The 19,133-nt window shown below is 39.1% G+C and overlaps 1 protein-coding gene across 1 annotated transcript in view; it reads left to right on the top strand.

Annotated features, from left to right (window-relative positions):
- The window catches only part of syn2b (synapsin IIb), a 405,239-nt gene that overhangs the window by 234,844 nt on the left and 151,262 nt on the right, over window positions 1-19,133 (top strand). The window contains exon 3 of the mRNA XM_043707946.1: window positions 4,471-4,562. Coding sequence (XP_043563881.1) covers window positions 4,471-4,562 — 92 coding nt within the window. The remainder of the gene's footprint in view (window positions 1-4,470; window positions 4,563-19,133) is intronic.

Genomic DNA, 19,133 nt, shown 5'->3' on the forward strand with positions numbered 1-19,133 from the left:
TGATGGGTGCAGGTGTCCCAGAGATGTTCTCTGAAACGATCTACAAGAAGGCGCCCTGTCTCTCCAATATAGAGGAGACCGGGTGTAATGGATGCAGTTGATGACATTGGTAGAGGTACAGGTTAAAAAAAAGGTTTTCCAACATACATCGTTGGAGGTGAAATTCCTCCCATCAGTCATTTTGGTGATAGAGTTGAGGCAAGTAGCAGATGGGGTTTCTTTGCTAATATTATTTGACAGGCGGAATCCTATTCCCTTGATGTTTCAAGAGTTATTAGGACTGATTCACTTTGGAAATGATCATTACTACTTGTGACTTCCAGCAATTCCCTGGAGGCAGAAAAATTCATTTCATATCCGCTATTACCAAATACTAATAAATATCTTACTCTTTGATGGGTCTGTCCTATACTACAAATTGAAGAAAGAAGGGTGTCACACTAACTGATTTGCTTCTTTATCACCAATTGATGTATTACACTATACTGAAGAGAGGTAATGGTATTGTGGTAACATCAGTTGATTTGTAATCCAGAGCGTCAGGCTAATGTTCTGGGGCATGAGTTTGAATTCCTACAATGGCAGCTGGTGAAATTTAAATTCAATAAGGAAGTGAATTAAAAGCGTGCTTAATGATGACCATGTAACTGTTTCGGTTTCCATAAAGACATATCTCTTTCAATAAAATCCTTCAGGGAATGAATTCTGTCTTTCTACTTTAGTAATTGTAACAAGGTCAGCCAAGTGAATCTCATGGAATGTAAGTTCCCTGATTGGCCTGTTAATTTGGTCTAATCAGGGAACCCTAGCTGACAGATAAAAACAGGAGTGTCAAAAGTTTTGTTTACCCTGAGAGCTGGCTCTGAGGAAGCCACATCAATATCAAATACTACGCATGCGTAAATAAAGAGTGACTTAGCAATAGGAAACCGGTCTCTATGGAATTATTTTAGCGGCAACAAGAGAAAAAATGACATTACTGAAGAAATTAGCTCGCAACGATCATTTGAGTAAATAAACATTTTTGGCATAATGCCGTTATTTGGGGAGCTTAACTCGTTCGATCCTGCTATCGAAGACTAGGCCCAATGTGTGGAAGGAACGCATTTTTCCAAACAAACAGCATTGGAGCACATGAAAAGCAATGAGTAATTCTCTTGACAGGTTGTGGACCTGCAGCTTTTCAGTTATTAAGGAGCCTAACATCACCTGAGGGACCAGATACTAAAACCTTTCAAGAGTTGACAGATTTAGTTAAGGAATATTATGACTTCAAGCCCCTTCTAATTCTGAGATACTATTGGTTTTACTCGGCGGTTCGAGAGCCAGGAAATCCATGTGGGATTTTTTGATGAGGTTACATCGACTGGCAGAGATATCTGACTTCAGATTAACCCTTAATGAGATGCTAAGAGACCATTTGATATGTGGGATTAACAATGAAACCATGCAAAAGCGCCTTATAGATGAAGCGCAACTGGACTTCATACAGGCACTACAACTGGCTTTGTCACTAGAAAATGTGGCAAGGGGAGCAAATGAGTTACAGGGTATGCCAATGGAAGTGGACACTCTTGCCAGGCTGACTGAGCTTGGGAGACACCACTTGAGTGAAGGCAATTGCATAACCTCTCTCAGGACATGTCCTGAACAGAGGGACTCTAGGTCAGCCCACAGCAAAACCGCAAAACAAAGCCAAACCTCTGCCAAATGGTTAAAATTTTCTTCAGGGTATGGACTGGCAAGCCATCATAGTTCCTGCCAGTATGTGGATTTGAGACAGTTAAAGAGCCCCTCTAGAACTAAATTGAGTAAGAGAACTTTTAGGCATTCAGAAAAGTGCATACCTGGAATGTCCACCTATGCCTGATTTGGAACAGTGAAAAGCTTGGGCCCAAACCTGATGGGGTAAAATTGGTTGAGAAGGCTTCACCTTGATTGACTTAACATTTTTCACTTAGAAAATGGCTGCATGAGTGAAGTCCCAAATAAACATCCAGAAGATATTCAGGAAGGTTTAGGGATTATCAAAGGAGCCAAGGCCACCTTGCATGTTGACCAGAAAGCAATTACATAATTCTGCAAGGCTATTTGTCTTACATGTAAAGTAAAGGCAGAAATCAGGAGGCTGGAAAGCAAAGGAATTATCAAACCAGTGCAGTTTACAGAATGGGCAGGTCTGGTCGTACTGATTATAAAGCCCAGCGTGGCATGATTACAGAGCTGATTGTGAAAGATCAAAACATTTCACTTTCTTCTGAAGTAATGGAGTGAAACATTTTACTCTTTGGAGTGGAGAGAAAAATGAAAGTTCAAAAGAAAAGGGTTAACTCAGGATAAATCCAAATTTGAGAATATTATCCCTCTGATAATGGAATCTTCAGGTGATACCTCTGTTCAGATCAAAAGCAAGAGGAAACTACAAGCTCTGCACATGTTTTTGGAACTAAAGAGTAAGTGAGAATGTTACAATTCGCTTTTCAGTACTTTAAACTCTTTCTACTTAATCTTCACTATTACAAATTTTCATGGCTAGATATGATCTTGTCAAGATTTGCAGATCCTTTGCCAAAGTTCCTAACGTGAGAAGTAAGAAAAACATTATTATAATGAAATTTCACTTAGAATCTCACAGTATTGGCTCTGTATTTTTAAGAAAATAATTTATCACCATGAAAAGTTTAAATTATTCAGTGGTGATACTATGTTTCTTAAATGAAAGCTGCTATTCTCTAATGTGATAATTAATCTGACTGAAGTATTAATTGCGATTTACACAGATCCTGTACCTTATTTATCCATTTTATAAGAATGTGGTCATGAGTATAATAAACCTCATCATTGATGGTGAAATTTCTGAGACTATGAAAGAGCAGAACAGTGTTTAGAAAAGCACAGCAGGTCAGGCAGAATCCGAGGAGCAGGAAAATCGACGTTTCAGGCAAAAGCCCTTCATCATGAAGAGCAGAACAGTGTCTGCCTTTGAACAGACCAGCTAAAATCTGTTTATTAAAAATATGTAGCGGATTACATTGGAGAAATGAATTAATACCATGATGCACTGGATTATAAAGTAATTGGCTGGAGCTTCACGCAACTGGTTTGAAACTTCGGTTACACTGTCATGATGCTCCTTCTGGTGACAGGGAGACTTGCTGCACCCAGTGTGGAGTTGAATGGCTGCATCTTGTAGTGATCAGATCAAGAGAGGATGCATGTCAACGGTGGATGTAGGTCACCGTCTAGCAGGGTAAATGTTAATAACCACTACACATGTAAAAAGAATATGACTCCCAATACATCAATGCTATTGTTTCCAAAATGATGATGTTTTGACAATATGTCAAGAGGTGATTTGATTTTATCGTAGCATTGGACTATGGTGATAATCCAAGTTTCTTTGTTATTAACTCTGCTCATTTCTAGTATTTGCAGAACTTGGCCTATGTTCTAAGAGCTGCCAAGGGACTAGAGGTTTGTAAAACAATGACTTGTTTAGAACCTGTTAGTTTTTTTAACAGCTGACCTCCATTCTCTTGTGGCCTCATTAAAATGAATGGGAGCCTACCTTCCAGACTGAGTAGTTGAATGAAAGCTTTATTTGTTTTGATGATTTTGTGTATTTTGCCACTTAATGTCATGCTCCTCACAGATCATTATTCACAGCAGGGAATGCTCTTAGCTTAAAATACCACTGAAGTATTACAAACACTGGTCAAAGGTCATGTGCAGCAACACTTTCTAAAATTACAATTACAGTGAAAAATGAAGATCCAAAGTTAATAATCTCGTGTGTGGGTGGATGGATGGAGTCAAACACCTTTATAGGACTCGCTTTCATTGTGGCCATTTTATATGTAAATGTCAGGATTGTACTGCAGTGCAGGCTTAGATAAATAACCAATATCATTCAAATAAGAATTTTTATTCAATCCTCAAAATAACTTAAAACTGTGATGTTTAAGTCATCTACCTGTAAAGCAGTGTTATAAGCTCAATGTTGATGTCAATGAAACATTAAGGATTCAAATATGTAACTTAATCAGATGATTGTGCAACTCTTATCGATGTGCTCAATTGTCCATTGTCTTCAGGAATGTGTATGTTAGATGCCCTGGTCAGGGTAAATCTAGGATAACAGGATCAGGGAATGGGTCTATGTGGGTTACTCTACGGAGGGTCGGTGTGAACTTTTTGGACTGAAGGACCTGTTTCCACACTGTAGGGATTCTACTCTATTTTTATCTGCAGACATTAAAATGGACTCAATTATTAATTACTGTATGTACTTAAACTGAACAGACATTCTGATTTTTCTATTTGAAATATTGATGCTCTACACACATTTTTTCATAAAAGGGAGAGCAGTAGATATATCCACATTACATTTACTATACAACTCAATGTATTTTGTTAATTCCAGTTGACCTTTCACTGTGCTTTGAATTGTTGTTTCAATTGTTTTTTCAGGCAGAATTTGCTGAGATTAACCTGATTGCTCAAGCAGATGGTACCTGCATGGTCGACATGCAAGTTTTGCGAAATGGCACAAAAGTTGTCAGGTGAGACAAGGAATTACATGGACAAAGCAAGAGGAACAGCACGACGTGTCTGTTTTTTATTAGCCATCTCGTTGCCTCAGAAAATTGCATATCCATATAATTCCACACATGTTTTTATAAAGGCCAGTTAGTATGCTGATTGATTTGGTTCTTCATATAACACTTCATCACCTCCTAATGAGGCGTACTGTATCCCAGCAATGAAGAAAGATTAGCTGTGGAGTTGAACAATAACTTTGGAACAAGGTCATGTAATAGCAGGTAAAGTTGTAATTAATGCACATATGTTTTGGTGGTTTAAGATATCACCTGGAACTGAAAGCAAATTCTAGCCAGATGTTAGACATTCTACTTTCTGTCTGGAAAATAGTTGCCAATACTTACCTGCATGTCCAGGAATGTAACGTTAGGTGAGAGATTTATCAAGTACATTGCAAGGTGAAACATAAAACCCAGTTTCTTTTTTGATATCAGGATAATTGTAATTGTTTGCAATGGAAATCGTTACATCAATTCAGAATACCATAACCTCAAAAAAATAGAAAGACAGTTTTCAATTCTTTCCTTGCAGTGGTTGGAATTCTGCATTTGTATGCGCAGACAGATGATAGTCTACAGTTACATATCCAATTAACCAAAACAAGGATGAGTACACAATGCAAATGAGCAATTTATGTGAGATCGGTTTCAAAATATTCTTATAATAATGAAAATTTTGTTCAGTCTACGTCAGTGCAGATGACTACCATTGTAACTGCCACTTTTATGGGACTTAAGAGTAAACTAATTTGATAAATTGAGATTCAATGATTGGGACAAAGTGTTTATTTAGCTGAACCCACAACAAACACAAAATCTTTGGATTAAATATGTATCCAAATACTTTCTTCATTGCCATATTCTAGTGTTAAATATGCACTATTTTAAATATTTTTAAGCCTGATTTTCTTAATATGATCATGTTTGGAAGAAGTCAAATAATTTCAAAATGCAAGTAGATCTAAAAGAAATCAGCCTTGTGAGCACCTTGCCAAGATTCAGAGTTGGAAGCCTCTGACTTCATTGTTAAAGGGCACTTACAGTCAAAACATTAAAATCAAATAGCGAACTATATAGGACACAAGGTGTTAGAGAGTTAAATTTTGTGAAATCGTGATAGCATTTTGAACTTTTCAAATCTCAGTTGAAAGCAATTAGGCTGTATTTAGTGCCTCATTAATGACTCATTTGACACCCCCTTATCCCTGAGTCTTCCAAGATTTAATTGTGGTTTGGGGATTAAATGGAGGCCATATGTTTTTCCACAGCCTCTGTACCTGATCAAGGGAGCTGACATCAGAAGGTGCCTGGCCATTGAAAGCTAACTTCTACCACTGACCATGACTCCCATTTGATACCATCCCAGCTTTTCTCACCTTTACAGGTCATTCTGCTATAACGTGCGATTCATTAACTCGAATTCACTATAATGCGATTGACAAGTTGCAGACATTGTTTCTAAAGCACGAACTTTTAAAATCTATGTTGACTGTAATGTAATTACATCACCAACACTTTAAGTACTGTTTTCAAAGCGTGATTTTTCTATAACACGGCGTTGCACAAAGAATGCAGACATCGTGTTAAAGAAGAACTGCCTGTACTCTTTGGCCCCATGTTGATCCTGGGTTTCTGGTGCAACAAAAAAAGTTCCTGTTGGCCCTGTGGCAATGGTGAACTGGTAGCCTCTGAATGATTGGCTGGCGGCTTTCAGTAGGAAGGATCTCTGCAGCCAGGGATCACAATCATGGGGAAGATCTAACAGTGGCCACACAGTGCCTGAAGGTCCCCTGATATCCATCAGGCTTTCTCATGGAAGGATTCCTACAGTGAAAATATCAGTGTCAGTAGGAGTAGCCCTAAAGTGATTATTCATTGGCACAAGAGTGGGCACTGCTGGTTACACTTCAGCAGAGATCTGTAGTTGAAAGGCGTGATACCCCACAAGAGATTTTTATGCTTATTACTCAGCTCATTGTGATGTGTAAATTTCTGGTTATTGTGTTTAAATGTGAACGTCAGGGTGAAAGAGAAGTCAGGAAAAAGAGCAGAAAACAGGCAATACTTTTGTCCCTTGTGATTTTTAAGCATGTTCCAATCAAATGCCCAATGGTTCCTGCTGCCGCAATAGTGAATAAACTGACGATATCCGACTCCAGAAAAATAGATCTGGGGTGATTGTGGGGTCAGAGAAATGGGAGAGGAGAATGTATCTTCTTATAACCATGCCAGTCAATTACTCCATGCTGCTGAATTCTATCCAACCTTTGCTCACTGAGTGGCTTAATGTCACTCTGCAATCTGGCTTGTTTCCTTACAGTTCATTAATACTCAACATAGCATTTAACCTTTCTGCTGGATATTTCTTCTCACTGTTAAAACTAAGAGATAAGAAAAGCATAAACTAATCAAGGCTACTTATGAAAAATTATGCAAAAAGCTGAGCCAAACCCCATGGACAACAATGACCATCACTTTGTGGAGAAAAATGAAATTTGACATTTTAGATTAGATTACTTACAGTGTGGAAACAGGCCCTTCGGCCCAACAAGTCCACATCGACCCGCCGAAGCGCAACCCACCCATACCCCTACATTTACCCCTTTACCTAACACTGCGGGCAATTTAGCATGGCCAATTCACCTGACCTGCACATCTTTGGACTGTGGGAGGAAACCGGAGCACCCGGAGGAAACCCACGCAGACACGGGGAGAACGTGCAAATTCCACACAGTCAATCGCCTGAGTTGGGAATTGAACCCGGGTCTCTGGCACTGTGAGGCAGCAGTGCTAACCACTGTGCCACCGTGCCGCCCAGTAAAAATCAAACTTCCTGATGAGATACTGAATATTAGGTTTGCTATCGTCCTCTGTATTGTAGGAGTTCTATAGCAGATCTGTGAACACTTGGAATAAAAATAAAAGCAGCATTAGAAAATTTGCAGAATTTTCCAAAAGTTGGTCTTCCAGGTTTTTTTTGGAAAAGGGATTTATTACACGAATCTATAGTTTGCAGTCAGTGTATTTGATACTTAGATTATTGAAACCTTAAACTGGGTGGTCACAATCTTTCTAACAACTTGTTGGATTTCATCATCCTCTGCTATATTCAATAAACACGGTGGCTCAGTGGTTAGCACTGCTACCTCACAGCACCAGGGTCCCAGGTTCGAATCCAGCCTTGGGCAACTGTCTGTGTGGAGTTTGCACATTCTCCCTGTGTCTGTGTGAGTTTCCTCCCACAGTCACAAAGATGTGCAGGTCAGGTGAATTGGCCAAATTGCCCATAGTGTTAGGTGCATTAGTCAGAGGGAAATGGGTCTGGGTGGGTTACTCTTCAGAGGGTCAGTGTGGACTTGTTGGGCCGAAGGGCCTGTTTCCACACTGTAGGGAATCTAATCTAAACAGGTTGCACAGTGAGATTGTAGCAATATAATTAATGCTTTTCTTGCCATTAAGAGCATAACTCATTTTGTATTCCTGCCATGCAAATTGCTTGGTCTTATGTTGCAAATCAGGTATGCATCTCTCAGGAATATATATATATATATATATATTAATAAAAATGCAAATAAGAGCTGTAAATTACAGCTCTTTCCTCATGGCACATTCAAGGTAGATGTGAAAGCTTAAACTGGTGCCTGATGCTGTAGTTATGTGAAAATTATTACAATAGATATTAATCATTTAAGCTGTCTAGCCGGGCACTTTCTCTAAAAACGGCAATAACATGAATGCAATTCGATCAGGGTCATGACGGAGAGTTCACAATGTAATTGTGGTGTAGGCTGTCTCTGGTGTTGTATGAAGAATGTTGCATTGAATTCTAAATTACAAAAATGCAGGCGGAAACAGAAACCATCGCCTGTAGTAATAAACCCTTTATCATTAATTATAGTCAAAACCTAGCCAACTAAATAACACAAACAATCTGCAATCTCTGATGCTTTCAATAATGTAAACATGCTGGGTGACCCACTGTGAGTGAGGGAGGATGGTAGAATGAAACTGGTCTGAACTGGGCTAGTTTTATCCAGTTATACATTTGCCCCTCTGCTTCTTGGAGATTAGTTTCACTTGTGATTAAGCCTGTGCACCATTCAGGATATTGATCCCTCTCTGTAGATCTGAAAACTTATTTAATATTTGTTATGGTTTGATTTTTGTTACAATAAAGTTTGCTAGCAGACTCTTGCATATGTATTTGATATTTCTGTGAACTCGGACATCCATAGGATCTAAGAGTAACCCTGAATATATGGGAAAATGACCAGACAATGGGGAAAGTAATCTGCAGGTCAGTCGGCACCTGTGGAGAGAGAAATAAATTAAATGACTTGATTTCCCCTTGGGCTTTAAGAATTCGATGTTATTATGAAATGGGGAGCTTTATTTGATACTTTACGCTAAAATATTTTACTTGGATAAAAGTATCCAGCTCTGATGAACAACCATTGAGCTGAAATGTTGGGCTAGATCTTCCATTGTTGGAATATTAACATAGTTGGATGTTGATACGTTTTTACCAATATACTCTTACAGGCTGTTGGCTCCTTATCCTAAAATAAAGCTCTTATCCCCCTGACCTACAACACTCTTCTATTTACATTGGTACATTGTATGTTACAAAATATACCTCCCTAGAATAGTGTCTGAGAGCTTTCTGTTTAAATGCTCCTTTCATACATTTAAACATATGAATTAGGATCACAAGTAACTCATTCATTCCCTTGAGCTTGATTCCAGATTGAGTAAGATCATAGGTGATCTGATGTATTTTAAATTCAAGGCTCCCATCTAACTTTTAATCAGTGCTCCCTCGTTTTCAACTCATGTACAAGAGGGCACATCCTTTCCAATCTGTCTTGCTGATGTCAGAATAACATCATCATCATTTGCCTATTCATTGTACTGCATAGGGCTCTGAATGTTCAATCAGTCACACTGGGAGCAGTGTGCACAAATGATGGTGCCGCAGTATGGAGTCATTTTCATTGGAGAATTTAATAAGTTTGAAGCTGATAGGCCATCACGTGGATCATAAGGTTCCAATATTTCATGCTTGAAGCCTCGTCATTGTGGAGCCATTGGTCAACTAAGGCCTATCATACAAACTCCCCGTCCATTGAGGACACATAATGGGTGGGGTACTGCACTGCTGGCAGCAAGTAGCCAGCGATTCCTTATCATTTTCCAAACCCAACCTCATACCATTGAGACCTGGAGGAAACTAGCTCAATGGTCATTCATCAGAGCTGGATACTTTTATTGAAGTAAGAGGTTTTAGGCAAATACAGAGGCAAGGAATTGGCAGACACTTTGAGATCAATTTCACAATTCTCAACAAAGTATATTCCATTGAGAAAGAAAGACACTATCAGATGGATGAACCATTTGTAGCTAGCTAACGGAGTTAAGGGTCATAGCAAGTATAAAAACATTGAAAGAAAGACATAAATCAGTAGCCAATAAGATTGGGAAGATGTTAGAAACTAGCAAAGGATGACCAAAAAAAAATGCCATTATGAGAATTGGAGTATGGAAGAAAACTAGTAAGAAATATAAAAACAGACAGGAAATCTTCTTCAAGTATGTAAAAAGTTGGAAAGTTACTCAAGTAATCATTGATCTTTTAGAAGGTGAGACTGAAGTATTTTTAATGAGAAATAAGAAAATCGCAGACATTTGGAGTAAGTACTTTAGACCTGTCTTCGTAATAGAAATCACAAAAAGCACCCCAAGAATAGTAAGAATCAAGATACAAAAGGAGTGAAGGAACTTAAAACAATCACAACTGCAAAAGAAAATGTTTCAGAAAGTTTCTGAGACTAAAGGCTGAGAAATTTTCCAGACCTGAGGACCTGCAGGCGAGGGTCTTAAAGGAAATGGCCACAGAGACAATGGATGTGATTGTAACTGGAGTGACTATAATCTTTTTAAATTCTCTAGGTTCTGGAAGGACCTCAGAGTGTTGAAAAACTGCATATGTAATATCACTGGTCAAGGACAGAGAGTGACAGAAAGGAGAGAACCAAAGGCCAGTTAATGTAACGTCCATCATAGGAAAATCCATCATCAAGCAGGTAGTTATAGAACACTCAAATATATCATGACATCATCAGACAGTCAATATGACTTTGTGAAAAGGAAGATACACTGGACAATAAGGGACAACTAAATACCACCCCTTGACATTCAATGGTATGATTATTACTGAATCCCCTATTACCAACATTCTGGGGATTACCATTGATCAGAAATTCAGCTGGACTCACCACATAAATACAGTGGCTAAAAGAGCAGTTCAGAAAGTAGGAATCTGCAGTGAGTAATTCACCTCCTGAACTCCCAAAGCTGTCCACCCTCTACAAAGCACAAGTCAGGAGAGTGTTGGAATACTCCCACTTGCCTGGATGGGTGCAGTTCCAACAAAAAATATGACACCATCCAGGACAAAGTAGCCTGCTTGATTGGCACCACATCCAAAAGCACCCACTCCCTCCACCACTAACGCTCAGTAGCAACAAGATGCACTGCAGAAATTCATCAAAGGTCCTCAGATAGCACCTCCCAAACTACTACTATCTACAAGGAAGCAGATACATGGGAACACCACCAGCTTCAACTTCCCCTCCAAGCCACTTACCATTCTGACTTGGAAATATGTGACCTTTCATTCACTGTCGCTGGGTAAAAATCCTGGAATTCCCTCCCTAATGGCATTGTGGGTCAATTCCCAGGAGGTGGACTACAGAGGCTCAAGAGGCAGCTCACCACTACCTTGTCAAGGGCAGCTAGGGACAGGTAATAAATGTTGGCCCAGCCAGCAGTATTCACATCCATAAATGAATAAAAAAAACAAATTTATTGGAATTCTTTGAGGATGTAACAAACCGGGTAGAGCTCCTTACTTAAGGAGAGATATATCTTGCATTGGAAGCAGTTCGGAGAAGGTTCGCTAGTCTGGTTGCTGGGATATAGAGTTTGTTCTGTGAGGACAGAGTGAACATGTTGGAACTGAACCTTATAAAATTCGAAAAAATAAGAAATGATCTTATTGAAACATAAAATTCTGAGGAAGCCTGACAGGATAAATGTTGGAAGGGTGTTTCCACCTGTGGTGGAAGCTAGAACCCGGGGGCACACTTTAAAAATAAGATGCCTGCCATTTAATATAAGATGAGGAGAAAATTCTTATTTCAGAGGATCGTTAGGTTATGCAATTCTCTTCTATAGGGAGCAGTAGAGGTCGGGTTATAGTAGCTGTCTATTATTCTTCGGTGGTATCTCTTGCTCCTTACCCAACACTCTAACCAAGTCCATAACTTGCCTTTGTGTCATGCACGTCAACTTTAGATGCCAATCTTTTATGAAGAGCTTTAATAAACATTTTCTAGAAGATAACGTGCGTAAAAATCTCTTGAGTACTTTTGACATTACTGAAGCTACTTCTGTGTGAAAAACGTTACCCCTTAAGTCCTTTTTAAGGTTTTCCCATCTCACGTATGGCCTCTAGTTTTGGACTCTTCTACCCTTGGAAAAATGTCTTGCTATTCACCCTATCCACGCCCTTCATGACTTTGTAAATCCCTATAAGATCACTTGTCAGTCTCCAAAACTCCAGGGAAAACACTCCCTACCTATTCAGCCTCTCCCTATAGCTCAACCCCTCAACCAAGGCAATAGCCTTGTAAATCTTTTCTGCAGCCTCTCAAGTTTAACATCTTTTCTACAGAAGGGCTACAAGAATTGTATGCAGTATTCCAAAAGTAGCTTCAGTAATGTCAAAAGTACTCAAGATTTATTAACAGTTATTAACAAGATTTGTAGAATCCTTGGGCTTATAAATAGAGGTAAAACTCATTAAAGCATCTTTCCAAATCACTGGTCCGACCACATTTGGAGTCTGAGTTGAGAAGTGTGATGCTGGAAAAGCACAGCCGGTCAGGCAACATCCGAGGAGCAGGAGAATTGATGTTTTGGGCATAAGCCCTTCATCAGGAATGGAGTATGTTCAGTTCTGTTCTGGGCACCTCTTTGAAGGATTGATGTTTAAGGGCTGTGGGAGGAAACTGAACCACCCAAAGGAAACCCACAAAGACATAGGGAGAATATGCAAACACCACACAGTCACCTATGGCTGGAATCAAGATGTTCAATATTGTGAATAATTTTAACAAAGTAAAGAGGGATCTTCTATTTCCACGAGTCAGTATCTCAGTAACTATGGGCACAATTTCAAGATTGTCACCAAGGGAGTTAGGAGTGAGATGGTGAGAAACTTGTTAGAGGGTTGTTAGGAATTTGAATGTGCTGCCTGGGAGAGTATTGGAGGCAAGTTCAATACTGGGTTTCAGATAAGAGCTGGATGTATATTTGAAACTGATGAATTTAGGGAGATGGGGCTGGCTGGGTAACTCTTTCGCAAGCTGGTACAGACATGGCGGGTTGTACTGTACAGTCCTTCTGTACTGTAAATTCCATGATTCAATGATTTTATGACTAGGCTTCCCATTGGCCTTTTAAGTGCCCTATAGGTACAGAGTGTAGGATCCTCCCTTAAAAGGTCATTTGGGGTCTCAGTGGCTCTTTGACTGGCTGCTGAGAAGCCAATCACCTCCACAAGATTCTGCTCAATGTATTCCACTCTTCAGGAACGATGGTTTGACCTTGGAGGAAGTGTAGTGTAGATTTACCAAATAATTCTTGCCAAATGTTAAAATACAAAGAGAAATAAAATAAACTATAATTTAAGATTATGGAGTGATTTAATCAAAGTTTTTAAGCTATTGAAGGAAACTCACAATAGGGTAAATACACAAAATGTTTCTGTATTTTAGGAATGGACAAAAAGTGCAAACATTAGAGCGAGGTGTGATCTTAGGAAATACTCCTACAAAGAATTCTTCCTCCTTACTGGGATATACCTTTATTGTGAGTCATGAACTATTTCCTTAAATGGCTAACATTGTTTATCAACCACCTTTTCTTCTAGACCTCCTTCCCAGTCCACTTCAGTCAACTCTGCCTTCATTCATTTGTAATTACCCTTATTTAAGTTTAACACAGTTGCTCTGATCTCGTTTTCCCCTCTCAAAGGGAATGCTAAATCCTGCTATGATATTGTCACTGTTTGCCAGGGGATCTTTAAACCTGCTTCATTACACATGACCAGATCCAAATAACCTGATCCATGAAACTAAAACCCATTCCTTCCACAGCAATCTTTGAGCCACGTATTTAACTCCTTGACTTTCCTTACTCTATGACAGTTTGCTGATAGATAAGGTAGTAGCCCATAGATTATTGCCACAGAGTTTCTTCCTTCTAATTTAGTTCCTAGATGTTCAAAGTCTTTCAGTTTATTTCTTGTCTTTTCAATGTCATTAGTACCAATCTGAACAATGTCAACTGGATCCCTCCCATCCCACTCCAAGTTCCCTTTAGCCCTGAGGAGATGTCCTTTACCCTAACACCTGCAGGTACATAGGGTGAAAGAATTAGGAGAGAGAAGAGGTTGAGTCAGGGCTCAGCAAGACGAGAAAAGAGAGAGATGGAGAGAGAAAGAAGGAACAGAGTGAGGCGAGAGAGGGAGAGAGGCAAAGAGAAAAGGGGAAGTGAGAGGCTGCCAAACCTACTGAGTTTCTCGAACAATTGCATCTTTATTTAGGGTCTCCAGCCTCTGCAATACTTTGCTTTTAATTAACCTCTTTATAGTGGATCAGGCCTTATATAATTCTATGTAAGGATCCTGGTTGTCATTTACGCAATGCATTACGCAAGTCACATAGCAATTCACTTTCTGAGGCAGACCAACATCACAAGTGGTATTACATTAAAACAAAGATGAATTGAAATGTTTTAAAGTAATATTTTAAAATTCCTTTCAGTTCTCAGTATTCTGATGTTTATTTTTAATTCATATTGTTACTGGCCCCTTTTTTCACCTTCTTCAGAGACAGACAGAGAGTTCTCAGCCTGTGTTAGGTGCTACATCCTTAGTTTCATCTCTCTGCCAAGCTCGTTTCTACTTTCGTCTGTCTATGTTCATAGTCTCCAATAATTGGAGTGGAAGTTTTCATCTCTGACATACCAATATTCCCATGAAGTTAAATCAAACTAGAAGATTTTCATGCTTCCTTTGGAGGCGTTGACAGATCTCTTTGCCTTTGGATAAAATGTTAATTGCAGTTCAGATTGGCTGCTGTTAATTCCATGTTGGTTTCTTGACCTTTGGTCAACCTGTGTAGTCAGGTCTTAGCTATGGCCATTTAAGCCAGTATTTTGGTCCCTTTTTAAAGATTGTTTCAGTCCATGGAAGTCCAGATATTACATTGAAAGATGGAATTCAAAAATTAATTCACATGATCATGACAATATATCTAGTCCCTTTCATTAGCTTTGATCCTAGTTGAAGAAGATTAATAACAATACTCATATATGCAAATTATAAATATGTATCCCTTCTATATCCTGAAGTTTGCAGACTGCTGAAGATGTTGGTCATTTAGCCTTGTCCACATAATTTCCTCTTTTTATGTCAACTCTGAACAAATGCTTAGAGCAAAACTCAAATATGAATTAAGCTAGCAAAGTACAGTTGAAGTAGGAGCATTAGTGCTTAAGGAACAAAAGAAAAAGCAACCATTATACCTTTTCCATTATATATTTTCAATCAATGTAATTTAGCTCATTTATTAATTTGAAGCAAGGAAAAATCCTCCTTAGATACAGCCAAGCATTAGGATTACATCCAGAATTATCAAGTATTGAAATGAAATTGGAGATATAATTAATTAAATTACCTCATTACGGCTCTTTTGAAAAATGCTTGTCTCAAGTTATGAATTGGAAGTGAAATTTGACGAAGAGCTGTGCCAAGCAGATACATAGAGTCAAAATACAGCATCTCTGAAGAGTAAGTCTACAATAGAATAGCTTGGAAAGTGATATTGAGGCTTCTGTCAAAGTGTTTGACTTTTGAGGAAGGAAATTTTAACATTTCCCATCTGTTAAAGATTTAAAGCAATATATAAAGATAATAAGTTGTCATTAGTCAAATTAGGCTAAGTAGCTGGCAGTAATTGTGAATAATCAATCCTAGGCTTGCCTGTTGAATATCAGAATCTGAGAAAGGACCAGGATCAGATTCAAAAGCAGAGTCAGTAAATAGTCATTTAGCTGTACAGACTTAGGTACTGCTGAGAAATAGAGATATTTTGTTGAAGCTGTTGTTCAGTTGTACAGTATTAAAATGTAACCCTTGCAAAGCATCTTGATGCATGCTATAAACTTAATAAAATTGCTAATGGATTAAATTTGCATAAATGTAGTTTAAATATATTGGGATATGATAAAAAGTTGAAATATCAAAGTAGAGATTTGACAGTCTAGCGCCAAATATTTGATCCATAACCTGGCTTCTGGGCCTTCAGTGTGGCAGGCAGAGAGCATGTGGGTAATTCCAGCCGGAAGTGCACAGACTGCTAAACTGGATAAGGAGGCTGTTTTGAAATCATAAATAAAAATAAGGAATAACCAACAGTGAAAACAATTAATTTAAACTCCCGTGCCTCTTGCAGAATCCATTGTCCATCGAGACTTCTCTAACATGGAACTGGGAGGAGGGACCCTCATCCCTAAGGTCCCAGAAATAGGGCAGCCACATTTTTAACCCTTTATGCCAAACTTAAAAAATAAACTTGGTAAGAGAGGGTGATAGCACTAAAGTAGGAGAGTGCCCCTGAAGAACAGGTGGGTAGAGACTGGCCAAGGGGAGAAAGACAAGAACAATGGTTTATAGGCAGATTTTCTGTCATTATGACAGGTTCATAGTTCCTTGAAAATAGCCTCACAGAGAGACAGGATAGTAAAGAAGGCGTTTGGTATGCATTCCTTTACTGGTCAGGACATTGAGTATGGGAATTGACCGATCATGTTGTGGCTGTAGAGGACATTGGTTAGACCACTTTTGGACCATTGTGCGCAATTCTGGTCTCCGTCTTATCGGAAGGATATTGTGAAACTTGAAAGGGTTCACAAAAGATTTACAAGGATGCTGCCAGGTTTGGAGGGTTTGAGCTATAGGGAGAGGTTGAATAAGCTGAGATTAATTTCCCTGTAGTGTCAGAGGCTGAGAGATGACCTTGTAGAGGTTTATAACATCATTAGAGAGTTGGATAGGGTAAATAGACAAAGTCTTTTCCCTGGCATGGGGAGTCCAGAACTAGAAGGCATAGGTTTAGGGTGAGAGGCAAAAAATTTAAAAGGGACCTAAGGGGCAACGTTTTCACACAGAGGGTGGTGCATGCATGGAATGAGCTGCCAGAAGAAGTGATGGAGGCTTGTACACTTACAACATTTAAAAGGCATCTGGATGGGTATATTAATAAGAATGATTTAGGGGAATATGGGTCAAATGCTGGCAAATGGACCTAGGTTAGTTTATGGTATCTGGTTGGCATGGATGAGTTGGAATGAAGAGATTATTTCCATGCTATACATATCTATGACTCTATCTGTGTGTTTTCATGATCATTTAAAGGACGAGCATCTAATATTGGACTTGTCAACAACACTTAGATCTCCTGAAAGAATTTTTAAAATTGTAATTTGTTTAGGATTCAACATCTAACTGTCTGCCAATACAGGTATTTAAATTTCAATTTGAATTCATAGTTTGGAGATTGTCAGTTGACATTCTAAGAGCTAATCATATTTCCCTTTGTTATTGTCCAGCTCTTTGTGAGATTAAAACATGGATCCATCAGTTCACCTGACCACCTCCTTTGCAGTGGGTCACATTTACACAATGACTGCATCCACTCAAGTGCTGCCAGAGGCTGCCAACTATGGAGGACAGTCATTTGAAAACAACTATTGTCATCCAACTCTAAGCCATTCCTAGCGAGTTTCGAGAGATTTGTAGCTCAGGTTGAGGTTCTGGATGTAGGTTTGCTTGCTGGTTCATTTCCAGACGTTTCATCACCGTACTAAGTAACATCTTCAGTGGGCCTCCGGGTGAAGCACTCCTGATGATTTATATGTTTTTTATTTACATGGTTTGGTTTCTTTGGGTTGGTAATGTCATTTCCTTTGGTGTCGTCATTTCCTGTTCTTTTTCTTAGGGGGTGATAGATGGGGTCTAACTCAATGTGTTTGTTGATAGAGTTCCGGCTGGAATGCCATGGTTTTAGGAATTCTCATGCGTGTCTCTATTTGGCTTGTCCTAGGATGGATGTGTTGTTCCAGTCGAAGTGGTGTCCTTCCTCATCCGTATGTGAGGATACTAGTGAGAGAGGGTCATGTTGTTTTGTGACTAGTTGATGTTCATGTATCCCGGTGGCTGATTTTCTTGCTGTTTGTCCAATGTAGTGTTTGTTACAGTCATTGCATGGTATTTTGTAAATTACATTAGTTTTGCTTGTTGTCTGTATAAGGTCTTTCAAGTCCATTAGCTGCTATTTTAGTGTATTGGTGGGTTTGTGTGCTACCATGGTGCCAAGGGGTCTGAGTAGTCTGGCAGTCATTTCCGAGATATCTTTGATGTAGGGGAGACTGGCTAGGATTTCTGGACGGGTTTGTCTGCTTGTTTGGGTTTGTTGCTGAGAAATCGGCGGACTGTGTTCATTGGGTACCCATTCTTCTTGAATACATGGTATAGCTGATTTTCCTCTGCTCTGCGTAATTCCTCTGTGCTGCAGTGTGTATTGGCTCATTGAAATATTGTTCTGATGCAGCTTCATTTGTGGATGTTGGGATGATTGCTTCTGTAGTTCAATATTTGGTCTGTATGTGTTGTTTTTCTGTAGACGCTGGTTTGAAGTTCCCCATTGGCTGTTCGCAATACTGTGACATCTAGGAATGGCAGTTTGTTGTTGTTTTCCTCCTCTTTAGTGAATTTTATGCCGGTAAGGGTATTATTGATGGTCTTGAAGGTTTCCTCTAATTTGTTTCGATTACAAAGGTGACAAAGGTGTCTTCTGCGTAGCGGACCCAAAGTTTGGGTTGGATGGTTGGCAGAGCTGTTCCAGTTTTTAGTTTGATTTTAAGATCAAAGTAATTCTAATTTCATGAACTAAATTAGATTGTTATCTGATTTTTGTTTTAGTCAATCTCTTTTATGCTTTAAACAATTAGTTCCCAATTCTGCTGACTAGCAATTGTGCAGGTCATTCCAAGGTATTATTAAGTCACCAAAAGTCACACTGGTGTTTCTCATCATTTCTCCCCTCTATCCCACATGGAAGTGCTTGCCATCTCCTTCTATTGACAGTGCCGCTAACATCAGAAACATGACCCTGAACAGTGTATATCCCATTGTAGCTAAGTACATTGATGCACCAATGTGTTCGATAACTGGACTACCCTTTGTGGTCAATTGCTTGGTATTTTCAAGATACTTTTCTATGCATAACTCATGTTGTTCAATTATAAAACCATAGGTTCAAATGTTAAGGTTGGGTAGAAGTGACAGTGAAAGGAATTTCACTTTTCACAAAATTAATTTCAGTCAGTGTCAGCTGTGGGGGA

This window comes from Chiloscyllium plagiosum, chromosome 18 (assembly GCF_004010195.1).
Source record: "Chiloscyllium plagiosum isolate BGI_BamShark_2017 chromosome 18, ASM401019v2, whole genome shotgun sequence".
NCBI classification, from domain to species: domain Eukaryota; kingdom Metazoa; phylum Chordata; class Chondrichthyes; order Orectolobiformes; family Hemiscylliidae; genus Chiloscyllium; species Chiloscyllium plagiosum.